The sequence below is a fragment of the Agelaius tricolor genome, unplaced genomic scaffold, assembly GCF_023055355.1.
Source record: "Agelaius tricolor isolate 1412-34295 unplaced genomic scaffold, bAgeTri1.0.p SCAF_13, whole genome shotgun sequence".
NCBI classification, from domain to species: Eukaryota; Metazoa; Chordata; class Aves; order Passeriformes; family Icteridae; genus Agelaius; species Agelaius tricolor.
Window position 1 is genome coordinate 17138531 of NW_027269273.1, and position 14201 is coordinate 17152731.

Sequence of the window (14201 nt, forward strand, 5' to 3'; positions counted from 1 at the left end):
ATTAGTATTATTCATTGATGAGAATAAAGTTCAACAACGGAATTTAAAAATAAATCCTGCTGAAATTCAAGTATGATATTAAAGTAAGGCATTTCAAGTATGTGATGAATGAATGATCTCCAAATATTCCAATAGTGTTCCTTTGAAACCAACACCTTTTTTCTATTAAATACATTGCATTTTCTTCCACCCACCTATAAAGAACCACCCCCAGCCCATACCACTTCTGTAGGGTGCATAACTGTACACAGGAAAAGATGAGCCGTTGTTACTTTCACTGATTGCACAGTAAAGGGGAAGTAAAAATATCTTCAACTGGCTTTTCAAGTTTTTTCACTATCTCTATGGATACTGTATTCATAGAACCCTTTTTCACATGAGCTATTCCCAGTCTGATGCAAGTGTAAGTATAGAAAAATGTGGTCAACTACTTGTTTAGCTTTAGAATGCTTCTGGTTTTCTGTCTTTTTTCTTTATGCTTTCTCTTTTCCCTCATCTTCAAGATGTCTGTGGTTTTACTCCATCTTATAGCATGGGAAGACACATATGAAGAATAAAACCTGAATTTGCATATACTGAATGTACTGCTGTTCTGAATTAGTCTTGTTAAAGTTACTGAAATTATACCTTTTCAGGACTTTTAAAAATCTTTGTTGATTGTAGACCTAAAATAGGACAGTGCAGACCTGTATTGACATGTAACAGTACCTTAGAGTGAAACATACACAGTAAAAATCCAAAGTGCTCCATTAGTTACCTGTCTGTAAATATTGTGAAAGAAAGAGAATGGAATACCTTTGGGATTATTTAGTCTAAAGTATAAATAGACCTAAGCCAAACCTGTGACTTTACATTTGTGGTACTCAAAAGTTTTAAACATTCTTTTCAAAATGTTTGAATTTCATTGTAGCTGCTGTATTAAAATATGAAAACAATGTGATGAATATTCGTCAATTCAATTGTTCTCCTCATCCTTACTGGCTACCAAATTTTATGGATGTTTTCACATGGTCTTTGCCATTTGTTGGAGAAAAAGGTTAGTAGATTTTATGCATCAACTAATATATCTTATTTCTCCCAGATTAGTGTTGGTAGGATTTTTGTTTTTTAAAATATATTTACCAATGAAAGATGAATTGCATTATTTTTGTGTTTGTTTTCTTTACTTGTTCAAGTCAAGGTAGTTAGAACTGCATCCAATATAGCTAAGATGTTAAATTATAATTTCCATTGGGGGTGTGCATCTTCATTGTTAAGTAGCACCTTTGAACTGCATTTGAAGTTAATATTTAAGTTGTTCATACTCTACAGAATGCTAAGTTATATACATTATTAATCCTGTGTAGTTATAGGTATAAATTTATATTGAGATGTTTGTGTAAAATGTTAACTTTCCTATATGGCTATAACAGATTGACCTTCACTGAAGATAAGTTTTTCAGTTATAATTTTTTCTTGTAAAAAAGATAATTTAGCACAGATCCTCCTTTTTTTTTTTTCTTTTCCCTCTAGAGATGATAACTCTGAATCTAGGACACTGGGGCCCCAAGTAGTCCTCAGTTGGCAAGCAACGAGGTTAGAGGCTATTTGGGTCTGTTTAAAATCCTTCTATGACAGAAACTGCTCTTTTCATAAAGAGAGATCTGGAGAGCTCTTTAGATTTCTTTGAAAGTTTCTTTTTAATTTAGTTTAAGTTTAATTTAAATAAAATAAATTTAACTAAATTTTAGGTTTCCTGCAGTTATGTATTTAAGGACATAAAAACCTAGGATTCTAGATTTGCTTATGTTGTCTTTAGTGAGAAGTTACATGCAAATACTTTGGACACTTCTTACTGTGGTTAACACACTCAACAATTTTTTTTAATGTTTAAATGAAGGGACCTGACATTTGAAAGAAGATTTGGTTTGTATCTCTCTTGCCTGATTATGCAGTAGATAATGTTTTCAATAGCAAAGGGTTGCTACTGTGTATTTTGCTTTTGTTGCATTGCTGGTAATGATATCCAGCAGCTTATTTAACAGTGAGTGTTTCATTGCCCTGCTCAGTGCTTCAGACTGCTGCAGTCATGGCCCTTAGGTAGCCTTGCCTTTGGACAAATGCATGTTTCCACTTTGGTGAAGGATTTAATGTCAATATTGTCTTGTCTGCATTGATCATAATAATTTGGGGTTTTTTTACAGTAGCAAGTAACTCTTTCCCAAGAATGAAGAATACAACCATAGCAGATAACACTGGGGTTGTATGAATTAGTCATGGATAAACGTAGGCAGCAATTTACAGGGTTTTTAACCTACTGCCTTTTGGATAGGTTTCTGAATACTCCATGTAGAAGAAGGTTTGAATATTTTAAGAAAGAGTCTGATATACATTGGAAAGATTAAATGGCAGAATAAGAATGTTCATGGAGGGGAAAAAATACACAAATTCAAGCCTGATTTTGAGCAGTCAAAATTTTTCATATTTAGGTAAAGTTTGCATAAAAACTAGTTCAAGTACTTGACTTTTAACATAAAACTACTAATTTACAAGAAAAGTCTTATCTAAAAGAACCACTTGTAAGAGAGGAATGTTCAAGTTGTTTGATTGTTTAATGTTTAGTTGTATAATTTATAGCTGCTTATTTTTCTGAGCTTTTTAAATTCTTTGACAGCTCACATCAAGAATTATTTTGAAATGAGGTTACTGAGCGATGGCTGTGGTGTGAGAAGTTCATTTACTAGAGTTGCTGGTGACTAGCTGTATTTTGTGTACATGGAAATATTTTAAATTCTACACAGAATGAATTAAGATTTATTTTTTCCTATACAGTAACAGAAATGTTGGTGAATGTTTTGAGCATTTGCTCTGATGATGAGCTGATGACAGAGGGAGAAGATCAATTTGACGGTAGGGTTTACTTTAAGATATGTAAATCTTCCTTATTGTAATAACTTATAAACAAGTTATTAGTTAACTCAGACTGGTGTAATATTGCCTGGCATTTGAACAAAATTGCCTTCAAATTTTTCTGTGGAAAACAATGCTTTTGGTGGGGCAGAGAAGGGAATTGCATTTGTGTTTGTGATCGAGAAGCAGTAATAGTAACCTTTGCAAATCCTCATATCTGATTATAATATAAAATAAACTTTTAGTGGGAAATTCACCAAATGTCTTGGCACTTGAAATTTGAAACATACTAACTTACTTTGCTACTATTTAGAATAAATGCATTATAATACACTAAATTTCTTAATTATTGCCCTTCAATAACAGTTGATGTTGGAGAACATCAGACACAATATTTTTATGGCAAAGTACTATAAATAAAGTCTGAAATGCAAGGTTAAGTCTGCATTTGAGTTCAAAGGACAACTTGTTTATGTACATTGTATTATGTGTATTTGTGTAATGAATTACAACATCTTTTTGTCTCTTAAACTGTGATGCAGTAGATTGTTAAGAGAGGTTTGTAGCGTGATGATTAGGAAGCAACATTGACATGAAGGCCTAGCATATCACACTTAGTTTTGTTGGGCTTTTTACAGAAGTACTTAATGCCACACCTAAACGTTTTTCAGACTTGCTTCATTTCATCCAATAACAGAATTGATCTGGTGAATTGTTGTTGATGGGGGAGGAGGAAGAAAACATTCAGCCTTTGAGGAACATGAAAGGATCATTTGTAAAGACATTAGACACAACCCCTTTCTTAGCATTACTGTGTTCAAATTCAATAGCAGAATAGTGTTGTGCTAAGCAGCTGTGTGTTTCCCATTGGAGTGCATTGGTTCTGAGCCACTTCAACTTTGCTGCTATTTAGATGATTGCCAAAAATGTGAAAACGTGGAAGAAGTGTCAAAAGTGATCCTACCAACAGTCAATTCCTGGTCTTCATGCAAGTAAATCTCCTAAACTGAGCATAAAGCAGTTGCACCAAGCAGGGTGTGGTGGTATTCTGAGGCATTAGGATTTATGTTTGCCAGAGTAGCTGCAGTTGTCAGTTGATTGCATATGCCCTGTCTGTAGTTTCTTAATTTGAATTATTTTTTATTCTGTCTCCTTTAACAATTTCTTTGCTTGATGCATCTCTTATGCCACCTAGGTACTGTCTATGCTTTATCTTTCTATGTGGTTGGATTTTTTTTTAACTGTTGACTTTCAAGCATTCACTTGTTATTCGTCAAATTTTAAATATTCTCAACAATTGCACTTCTTGTTTGATGAATGCATTTTCAAGTGTTGCAATTTTCCTTTTTTTTTCATATTTCTTCTCCATTCCTTCTTTATTACCACTGCCAAGTTAAATATCTTTTTTTTTGTCTCACTCACCTTTTTCTCCATCGTTCACTTCCTTTTTTTCTGGACTCTCCATCTGAAGAGCGACTCATATATGGCAATAAAAAAGGTACAGACCAGACAGAGTAGGAATGTTTTGAAATATGACTCCACAGAACCTGACAGTCTAAAGTATTAATGAGAAAATAACCTTTCTATTGAGAGTTATTTTGTAATATTTTATGATTATTAACCGTTTTAATGGGAATTTTATAAAAACTTGTGTATTTTGTGATGAGAAGTCATACTTCAAGACATCTGTCTTTCTGTGCATGAATTTTTTTCCTTCTTTTTTCATTCCTTTTTTTTGTAGAATTTCATTCTTTTATCTACTTCTAAAAAATTTTATCTTTGGTCCTGCATGTGTAGGGAGCTTTCAGTTGTCTGTCTTGCTCTTTAATACTTTCCTCATGAGCTGTTTTTTAAGGTTGTGCATGGAATGTGTTTATAAAATGTTCCAAAATCTGGTTTGTGTAGTACATTTCGTCTTCTTAACTGAGATGTCAAAAAAAGTACTTTTTAATTCTCTGTGAATTTTGAAACTGGCCAGATGCAAATTGTAAAAAGAAGCCTAGTTACCACCTTAAATTCATGGTCTGTCACTTGTTTTTCAGAAATCACAGGACAGATGGTTTTGTGCAGAGATATTCTTCTGGCTACTACTTGCCTAATAATATTTTTTCTCTCTGTGTGAATTTGTTGGTTCCAGAGAATATTTCTAATACTTTGGAATGCATTAGATTATAGACATGTTTCCAGAAGTTATGTCTGGGGGCATAACATGTCAGCATTTCAGAATTTGTTTCTTATGCCGGCCTTGGGAATGGGAAATGGGGAAGTTCTTTGTCATATCTCCTATAATTTGGGGTGTAATCAAGACATTCTTCTGCAAGCAGATGCCATTCTCTGAGTAACCAGGATTGAGTGGCCACATTAGTGCAGTGCTGCAGCCTGGAGTGATGCCTTTGGCTTTTTGCCTTGGCTGTGTTGCTTCTGGAGGGCCAGGGCAATGAGAAATCATCTTAAAAAAAACAAAAATGAAAAATCCCAACAAACAAAACCCCGTCAAACAAACCAAACAACCCAAAGCAACCTTTCTCATTTTAGAGCACAGAGACTAGCACTGCCTGAAGTCTTTCCATTTGGCACATTACAGCTTGGCATCAGTGAAACCTGCAGATTGGTGTAGGTAGAAGGAAAATTGAGGAACTTAAAGAGAAATATTTGATGTCCCTCTTAGCCCTGAGCTTCTCAAACTCTAAAAGAGTCTCCTCATTCCGGATTCTCAAGTAGCTATTCCGTAGTGTTCAAAGAGAGAAAGCAAAAATTTCTACAACTTTAAAAATTAAAAGTTAAGATTTCAAGGAAATTTTTTTTCAGTAAAAATTGAATGTTTCATACTGTCCTATTCCAAGTCTTTCCTGAGCCACCTGTTTTGCCAGTTTTTTAGTTTTATGTCTGTTAAAATTGTAACTTTGTCTAAAAAAAAATTTTACTCAGCAGTTCCTGGCTTTTTTGCTTTGTTTATGTGGACTGGCAGGTATTTGTCATACCCCAAGATTCTGTCATTGTGTTCTTACAAAGGCTGTCTCTTGCCCCCATTTTTTCTTTGTCATTACACCTTTTCTGTCTTGTGTGGTTTTGTTGTTGTTGTTTGCCCTTACGTGCTTTATCTTTTGTCTTTTATTTGGTTTGGTGTTCAGGGTGGAAAGCCTACCCACTCTTGTGCCACAGAAGGCCTTGTGTCCTTGCAGCTGTGGTCTGAGAAGTGTGACTGTTGTGCCTGAGTGTCTGTGCCCTCATGGGGAAGCCCCGTGCTAGTGAGCAGGGATGGAAAACAGCTTCTTCCACAGCTCAGCTCCCTTTTTGAGTGCAAGTAGGACAGTTTTGGACATGTGGCTCTTCCTCTGCCCGCTTCTTTGGTCCTCTCTTCTACATTCTTGCAATTTAGTTGGCAGCTTCTTACTGTGTGCCTTTCTCCCAAGCCTGAACAACACCGTACATGGAGTTCTGGAATACCTGACAAACCTGTCTGAGCTTGTTCACTCTTGGTCCCCTGTGGTTCAATTCACAGTATGACTGAGTTACTCTTACTTGATGTGATTAATGCTCTCCTTCTCCGATGGCTGAGGAGAAGTAAGGATTTTGGTTTTGATATCTCCTCATCTGCCTCTACTGTTTTAATAAAATTGAGGAGTCAGCAAAGGGAAAGTAAGATGAGGGGAAGGATGACTTTTGTACATTGAAACAAACCAGAGAAAGGAGAAGGGTGTTGGAGAAAGGTGTTTCTGTTTTCATGTCAAGGCAGGCAAAGGTGGCTCTCCTTCCTAATCACAAGCCTCCTTTCAGAGTTTTGTCTTCACTTTTGTTGGTCATAAGTGGTATCGCTCTGCCCTGTGGAATATGCAGTATTTACACCAGATCTTTGGTATTTGTAATTTCTGCAAATGATGCAAACTTAAGATGATGTGGAACACAGACTTAATGGTAAGAAAGGTACCACTGCAGTTTTTTGCTTGTTTATTTTCTGAGGGGTTTTCATGGAGTTGTGTTTTGGGTAGCTGACATAAAAACAAGGAAACCACTGTTTTCTCTTGAACAGCTGTGTAACAATTAGAAAATCTTGAATTTTTGTGGCTTTAGTATCTCTTTGGCTTCTATATTAGGCTACTTGCCTACGTGTTGATATACACACATACACAATTCTTAGTACATATCAGTACTAAGAATTTAAAGTGTAAAATTTAGGTAAATGAGTGACTATAGTTACTACACTGTAGTGGTGATAGTTCAGGTTCTTACTAGGTTTAGAAAATCATTGTGAACAATCTAAACTTTTTTGTGTGTATTTTGTGGACACAGAGGTGATGGTGATTTTGCTGGCATTCTGAAGCTCTAATTTGATAACTTTGTGACCTCCTATGAAGAGTACTGAACTTAAACAGTTGTTAGATTTGATGCACTTTAAAACAATGACCTTCTAAAGAATCATGAGCTTGAGACTCTTTCTTCTTCTATTGAAAGTAGGTACAGCTGCCGCAAGGAAGGAAATAATCAGAAATAAAATTCGTGCAATTGGCAAGATGGCAAGAGTCTTCTCTGTTCTCAGGTACTTGCATGATTTCTGCATTCCTTAACCCCTACTACATATGCAAGGTAAACATCTCTGTTTCAGGATAATGAATGCCAAAGATTTTTCAGGGAGATCACTGTGCATCAGAATCTGGTTTGGCATATTGGAACACCCTGTTGATGGAATTTTTGGTTGAAGAATATTTTTGAGTTATTTTTGAGACATGTTGCAAGAAATTAGAGAACGTGATCTTTAGTGTACATGTTGTTTGTCTAGCTGTTAACTAAGAGTCTTGGAAAGGCAATACCAGATAGAGAGGCTGAAATCAAGTGTATAATGAAGGAGGTCAGGACTGACTCTGAAAATTTCTGACATACCACAAGCTTGAGGAGTAGAGGGGTTTTGTTTTCAGATTTGGTTTGTTTCTTTTCAGCTATTTAAAAAATATCCCATCTTCTTTAAATGTTGAGATTTCATCATCCTATTTACCCAAAATGTCTGTTTTTCCACAGAACATAATTGCTCAAATAGGGGTAATTTTTTAAAGTTCCTATTTCCCAAAGTGGAGACATTTCAGACAAAACTGGGGACTGTTTTATGGTAGTGAGACATATTCTGTACCTCATGAAGCATTCAGTGCTCATTTCAAAGCTATTGAACCTGCATGGGAATAACTGCTCAGAATTTGGTTCAGAAGTAGCAAGCATTTATAACTCCTAGGCAGAGGAAAGACTGGTATGGAATAGAATTGTTTTCGCCTTTTAAATTGTTGGAAATTGTATTTGCAGTCAGTCTTGACATGCCTAAAACACAGCAAAAAACTGGGCTGTCCCTTTCCCCATCCATTATTTTACTTTAATGTCAGTTTTTGTGTGCAGATATTTAAGGTTTTGTTACTGTTTTTTTCACCCAGGGAGGAGAGTGAAAGTGTGCTGACACTCAAGGGTTTGACTCCCACTGGAATGTTACCTAGTGGAGTGTTGGCTGGAGGACGACAGACCCTGCAAAGTGGTAATGATGTTATGCAACTTGCTGTGCCTCAGATGGACTGGGGCACATCTCACTCTTTTGCTAACACCACACATAATGCATGCAGGGAATTTCTTATGCTTTTCAGTTCTTGTCTTAGCGGCTGATACAAGCATAGTGTTATGTGTTAATCAGGCAATGTGAAATGGATACTTAACCAGGGTATAAAACTAAAAGCCAACTAGTTCAGCAGTGTCAAGCTAAGTTTTTCAGACTCTGAGCTTCCTTAGTTTACAATTTTTCAGGTGGGGTGACCTTATAGATCTCGTATTGAGGCATTTAGTCATTACAGATAAAAAAATGGCAGTGTAATTTTGCATCATTACTTGTGTGCTCTCCATTAAAATGGTTTTATTATAGCTGTGTTAGTATTTTCATTGACAATGTCAAATACTTGTTGATATTAATATTAACAAACAGCTACAGACTGCATAGTTCCATATTACACTCCATTGACAGATTGGAATGTGCTATGTTTTGTACCCTGGTAATTAATGCCAAAGTTTGTTCTCTATGTTGTTTGTCAAATGTTCTATGTATAATTGACCTCCCTGAATTGTCCTTGTAACATGCTGTTTCCTTCCTCTGCAGATGTAGCTGCTTTCTTAGATCTGTCTGTCTCTCTCTAGGTATAGATGTATGTCTGTATAAGTGTTAAAATTAAACCACTATCCCAGACACTTGTCTGTCTCTTGATGTAGAAGCAATGTTGTAGCACCTTGTTTTTGAGGTTTGCTGCATTTGCTGCTGCACACTGTCTGTGCATTTTCAACAACAATGTAATTGAAAAATATTCAATCATTTGTTATAAAATCAGTTGAGAATAAAGGGATTGAATTTAAAACTTGTAAATAAATCAAAATAAAAGGGTGTTATTAAGTGTGCATATATTTTTTTGCATGAAAATAAAAAGAACTCTATACAAAATATAACGGTAATCTGGCTCATTGAATATTTTGTAAAAGGTTTTCATTCTTTTTTTAGTTTGTTGAATCATTGGATCATATTTTTCACAAGGCCTGTAATGATTAGTTAGGATTAGGGAGAAGATGCTATGAGCTTGTACCAAGTGTATTAAAAGAATGAAGTCCATGTTTTCTGCTCACAGTGGTGAATAACTAAAAAACACCAGTCTGAAACTGGGCTTCATATCAGCAGCACTCTTAACATATTCAAAGACTTTTTATTGGCCACCTTCAGGCTTTACTACAAAGTATAAAACTTTAGTGTGGGAACACTGAATTTTATAACTATTGAAAGATTGTGATATGTGAATACCACTTTTTACACAATCTACTTTACAAGAGTAGCTGCTTTTCTCATTTCATGATTTAGACTGTTTATTTGAATTCCTTATATTTTCTATGTAGTTTTTTAAAAGCCTTTCACTACATTTTCTATTAAACTATCAAAGCTGGTTTTTAATAGCTTTGAAACACAAATGTCACATTTTAAATCATTTTTCAGTGGACATATAATGTCTACAAGTAAGTTTATATGTCCAGTGTATGTATGTGATTGTTTTGTGAATGTCTATAACAAGAAATGGTGTATGTTTCCTAATCCATTCAACTATTCCAAAAGCATATGTTCTAGCTTTAATTTTCATTGTTTAATAAGAAATTTTATTATGCTTAAAAATGAGTCTGCATTCCTCTCACTCATTTAACAAATTTTTATCCATGTTGCATTACAAATACCAGGGAGGATCAAACTGACTTGAAAATTTTTTTTTTCATAAAGCATATGACTTTCTACCATTACTGAAAATGTGGGACATTTGGAAAGTATGCAAAATCTATACTGGATTTTTGTGGGTGTGGGTTTTCTCTTGACTAGAACTTTCGATGGCAGTATTATCTGATGCACTACATTAATATTCCTCATTTGTTTTAGTCATGTTGATTGTTCAAAATAAATTAGTTAGTTCTTAAATGGAAGTAACTTCTTTTTAGTGATAGGCATGTTACTGTTTCAGTCTTAGGAGAGTAGTTTTCAAATTAGAGTTAATGCTCAATTGCAAAGGTAGCAGTAAAGCAAAAATAAAATAAAACTTCACTAACTGACTATTTTCTAAGCCGTTGTAGTATCAGAGAATTTATATTCTTTACAAAAAATACAGTCACTGATAGTATAGTTTATATTTCTTACTACAAATATTTACTCTTTGAAGTATTTTGTACTATGTTGGTCAGTATATTATCAATAATTTAAACTAGCGTAGGCTTGCAAAAATAAAAGAACATAGTAATTGAAGTAATTTTAATTGAAGTAATTTTAAATTGAAGTAATTTTTTTATTCTGTTCTTCTGTTGGCCTAAAGATATACAGAATTGACCAGTATGTCCCAGGTTTTCCTGGTTTCAGTCTTACAGATGCTCATTTTTCAATGGCACATCGGTTATTGTTAAATCAATAAGCAGCTTTGAAAGTTATAAGAAATTGGAGTGTATATTTACATTTCTCTAGAGAGCTGGCTGAAATAATTTTATCAGGGCAAATAGATATACACACACATGCAATTTTTGCATATCTACCTATTATAGTTCCTAATGTCAGTAACATTTTCCGTAGTAGGTCTTAGCAGCTGCCACTGTTCTGTCAGGACTTTGTAGAGCCCAGCTGCTGTGTTTGTGACCTGCTGACCCTTCTCCTCCTCCTCCTGCTCGGAGCAGCAGTGCCTGGTGGTTTTGCCTGGTGTTTTTGCCTGGTGGCTTTGCCATCCCTCCAGGCAGCCCCAGGACAGATCCTCACTGCAGCACAGAGCAGCCATGGGGGGAATGGCAAATGCAGAGTGCAGCAAAGGGCTTAAACAAAGACAGCTCAGTTCAAAAGTGTAATTCTGGAAAAAAATGCAAGCCTATATCCTATGGGAGATGTCAATGTATGATTTCTTTTTTCATGAATATAGATATATTTTTTCTAAGAATCATAACTTACTTTTTGATAGCTTTAATGTGTTAGGTTAAAAACAGACTTTGGGAAACCATGGTCTTTGTATATTTCTAATTTTTTTTAATGTAAATTTGTTTTTTATTGTTTTTGTTGCTTGCATTATAGTAGCTGAAATAATAAAGATAATATTAAGTACTGGTCTTTAAAATAACATTTCCTGTGACTTATTTTGTGAATTGAATTCAATAAAATTAGCTTCCAAACTGAGCCAACATCTGCTAAAAACTGACTAAACACCTAGAGCTTTATTCAGCAACATACTAAACAGAAATATAAATTAATAATTGTAAGTACTTCCATGGATATCAGTTGACCTACTGCCCCTGCTATTAGTCAGGAAGCAGTTAAGATAGTTTTTTGTGTTTAGGTTGCAAATTGGTAAGGATTTTCTATCAGATACATCCATTAAGTAAAACAAGAGGAGAGCTGAAATTAAGGATAGAAATGCCATTGAAACCTGTTGCTTAAAATGAGCTTTGTATTGAGAATTTTCAGAGCAAAGACTTCAGAATTATCTGTTCATATGGTCCAGTATTTATTTGAGGTTTATCAAGGTCTACAAAGTATAAAATTTTAATTAGATATACCTGCAAAAGAGAATCCAACAAAATGATTTTCCAAATTGAGTCTCTACAGGTGTTTTAAGTGCTTGTATTTTCCAGTCAGTTTGCTCTTTTATGTCAAGTTGAAAATTATCTTCTTCCTAACTGTGATGAATATTCCAAGGTCTTTTTGGAATAGTAGTACTACAAGTAGCGTGAACTAGGAGTAAATTTTGAAATTTGTATTTATGACCAAGCGACATAATTTGCAGAGATAAATCAGTATTCATGATCTTTTCAGGAAAAGATTGAAAACAAAGACTCCACAGGTAACAGAAAATGGTGGAAAGAGGTGGTTTCTTTACATAGTTTTATATTTGTATGGCAAATTGATTATAGTTTGCATATATGTATTTGGTGACTTTCTAAAACAATTCTTAAAGTAATTTATTTTTAGAAATAGAGAAAGTTTCTTACCCTTAAAGTAAAAATAAATAAGCATCCATTCAAGTGGCTTTTTGATTTGATTCTGCAATTGCCCTTGTCTCTGTAGATTTCAGTGCAGAACTGTTTTAACATTTTTTTCATTTTTTGTTCCATGGAAAGTGCAGTATATGAAATTCAAAATGCTGCATTTTCCTTAAGTATTTAATATTATTTTATGAAATAAAATAGTATTTATTGGATACTTACATAATGCAAGTATCTGATTTTTTTAGACTATCTCAGTGAAAATTAGAACCTTATGCAACAGTGAGCTTAAAACATAGTGTAGGCAATTCATACATAAGATAGTGTAGGCACAGTGTAGATGATTGGTTTTGTTGGATAGGAAATGAGAAGTAATAAACTTAAATCTCTTTAAAGAATTCTATTCTCATCTAATGCCCTATTTTCTTATAGAGCTATTTTCCCCAGCACTTGCTTGAATACTCTGCCATGATTTTTGTTGTTAACAGTATCTATGAAGCACCACACAAGTAGGTTTACCACTATGTAAGCTACTTTTTGTTAATATTTCTGAAATTATGGTATTAGAGGCATGGCAAATGGAGGAGGAGGTAAAAAGTTGTTACCGTGATTGACTTAGCTACAGTTCAGGTTGTAATAATAATAACCTTATGTTAAAGCTTTGCTATCTATAGCTAAAATTATGAGGAAAGATCTTACACATAAGAAATCAAAGCAGTTGTCATAGTTGTTTAGTTAGAAGAACAGCTAGTGAGCTAGATGTTCTTCATATTCACATTAATTCACCCACTAAAACTATGTTAAATCCAGACCTCTTCCTGCTGTAGACTTTGTCATTGATTCAGCTAAACAATTTACTTTTTAAATATGTAGATTTAACTAACTTTCTAGATTTCTCTTCTTTGGCTTAAATTTCACTATTCAATTCTCAGAGATGCCCATTTTAGCTTAAAATATTGTGAGAAATTGAAGTACTAGTTAAACTTCAGGGAGCTAAAGATAAAGAGAAAAGTAATTTTTTATTATTATTCAAATGCTGGTGGTGTTATTTTTATAGTGTCACTCCTGGTAATTTAATGAAGCTCACTAATGCATTTTAATCTTCAGAAATAGTCTCAAATAGATTTTTAGTATTTTTTAAAACCATACCACAATTTTAGCATCTGTTGAAGTTTTCTGTTGCTGTCTTAAAAAAAATCAAAACAAAAATCACAACTAAAAGTTACAGAAATGTATAGTTAATAACATCAGTTCAATTAGTGTTACTTAGACAAACTTCTAGTTGATAACTCTGTTAGTTAAAATTTAGGAAAAGTTTCACTTAGACCTAAAAACAATCCCCCAAAAACTTAATTGTCATTTTAACTAATTGTAATCGAATCTGGCGTAGCATACTATATTAAATTGATCATTGCCTTTTCTGCTGTGCGATATTACACTCTTCATCTTTCTCATTCATTTTGCATGCATCTGCTCACTTCTGTACAGCCACTGTAGAGGCAATTGAGGCTGAAAAAGGTATGATCAGAGTCTTTGCCCTTGGCAGAGATCTGTGGTGTCTGGGAGGGAATTCAAAAGTACTCTGTGTGGGTGTGTTTTATTTTCAACTTGCACAAGCAGAGATGAATCAACTGCATTGATTCATCTATTTTACATGTAACATTCATTTCTGGCTTTAGGATAATGATTATCTTTAATATTTTAGGGAAGTTCTTGGGGGTTTTTGGTCTCCTTTTTTTTATTTTTACAGAATATGCTGTAGGTTTTTGTACAATAGCATGTTGTGATATGTGATGTTGTCTCGAAGTTCTTAA

General features: G+C 34.2%; 1 protein-coding gene across 6 annotated transcripts in view; it reads left to right on the forward strand.

The window, feature by feature from the left end:
- Positions 1 to 14201, forward strand: part of PPP3CB (protein phosphatase 3 catalytic subunit beta) — a 46004-nt gene that overhangs the window by 22709 nt on the left and 9094 nt on the right. For 3 of the 6 annotated variants that reach the window (XR_011681058.1, XM_071438921.1, XM_071438919.1), the window contains exons 9-12: positions 911 to 1036; positions 2812 to 2889; positions 7342 to 7426; positions 8304 to 8401. Coding sequence is in view for 5 of the 6 variants with exons in the window: in XM_071438921.1 (XP_071295022.1) it covers positions 911 to 1036; positions 2812 to 2889; positions 7342 to 7426; positions 8304 to 8401 (387 nt within the window). In the remaining variant the exon portion in view is untranslated. Of the gene's footprint in view, positions 1 to 910; positions 1037 to 2811; positions 2890 to 7341; positions 7427 to 8303; positions 8402 to 13875; positions 13906 to 14201 lie in introns of all 6 variants that reach the window. The other 3 variants (XM_071438917.1, XM_071438916.1, XM_071438920.1) reach the window with 3 other exon arrangements.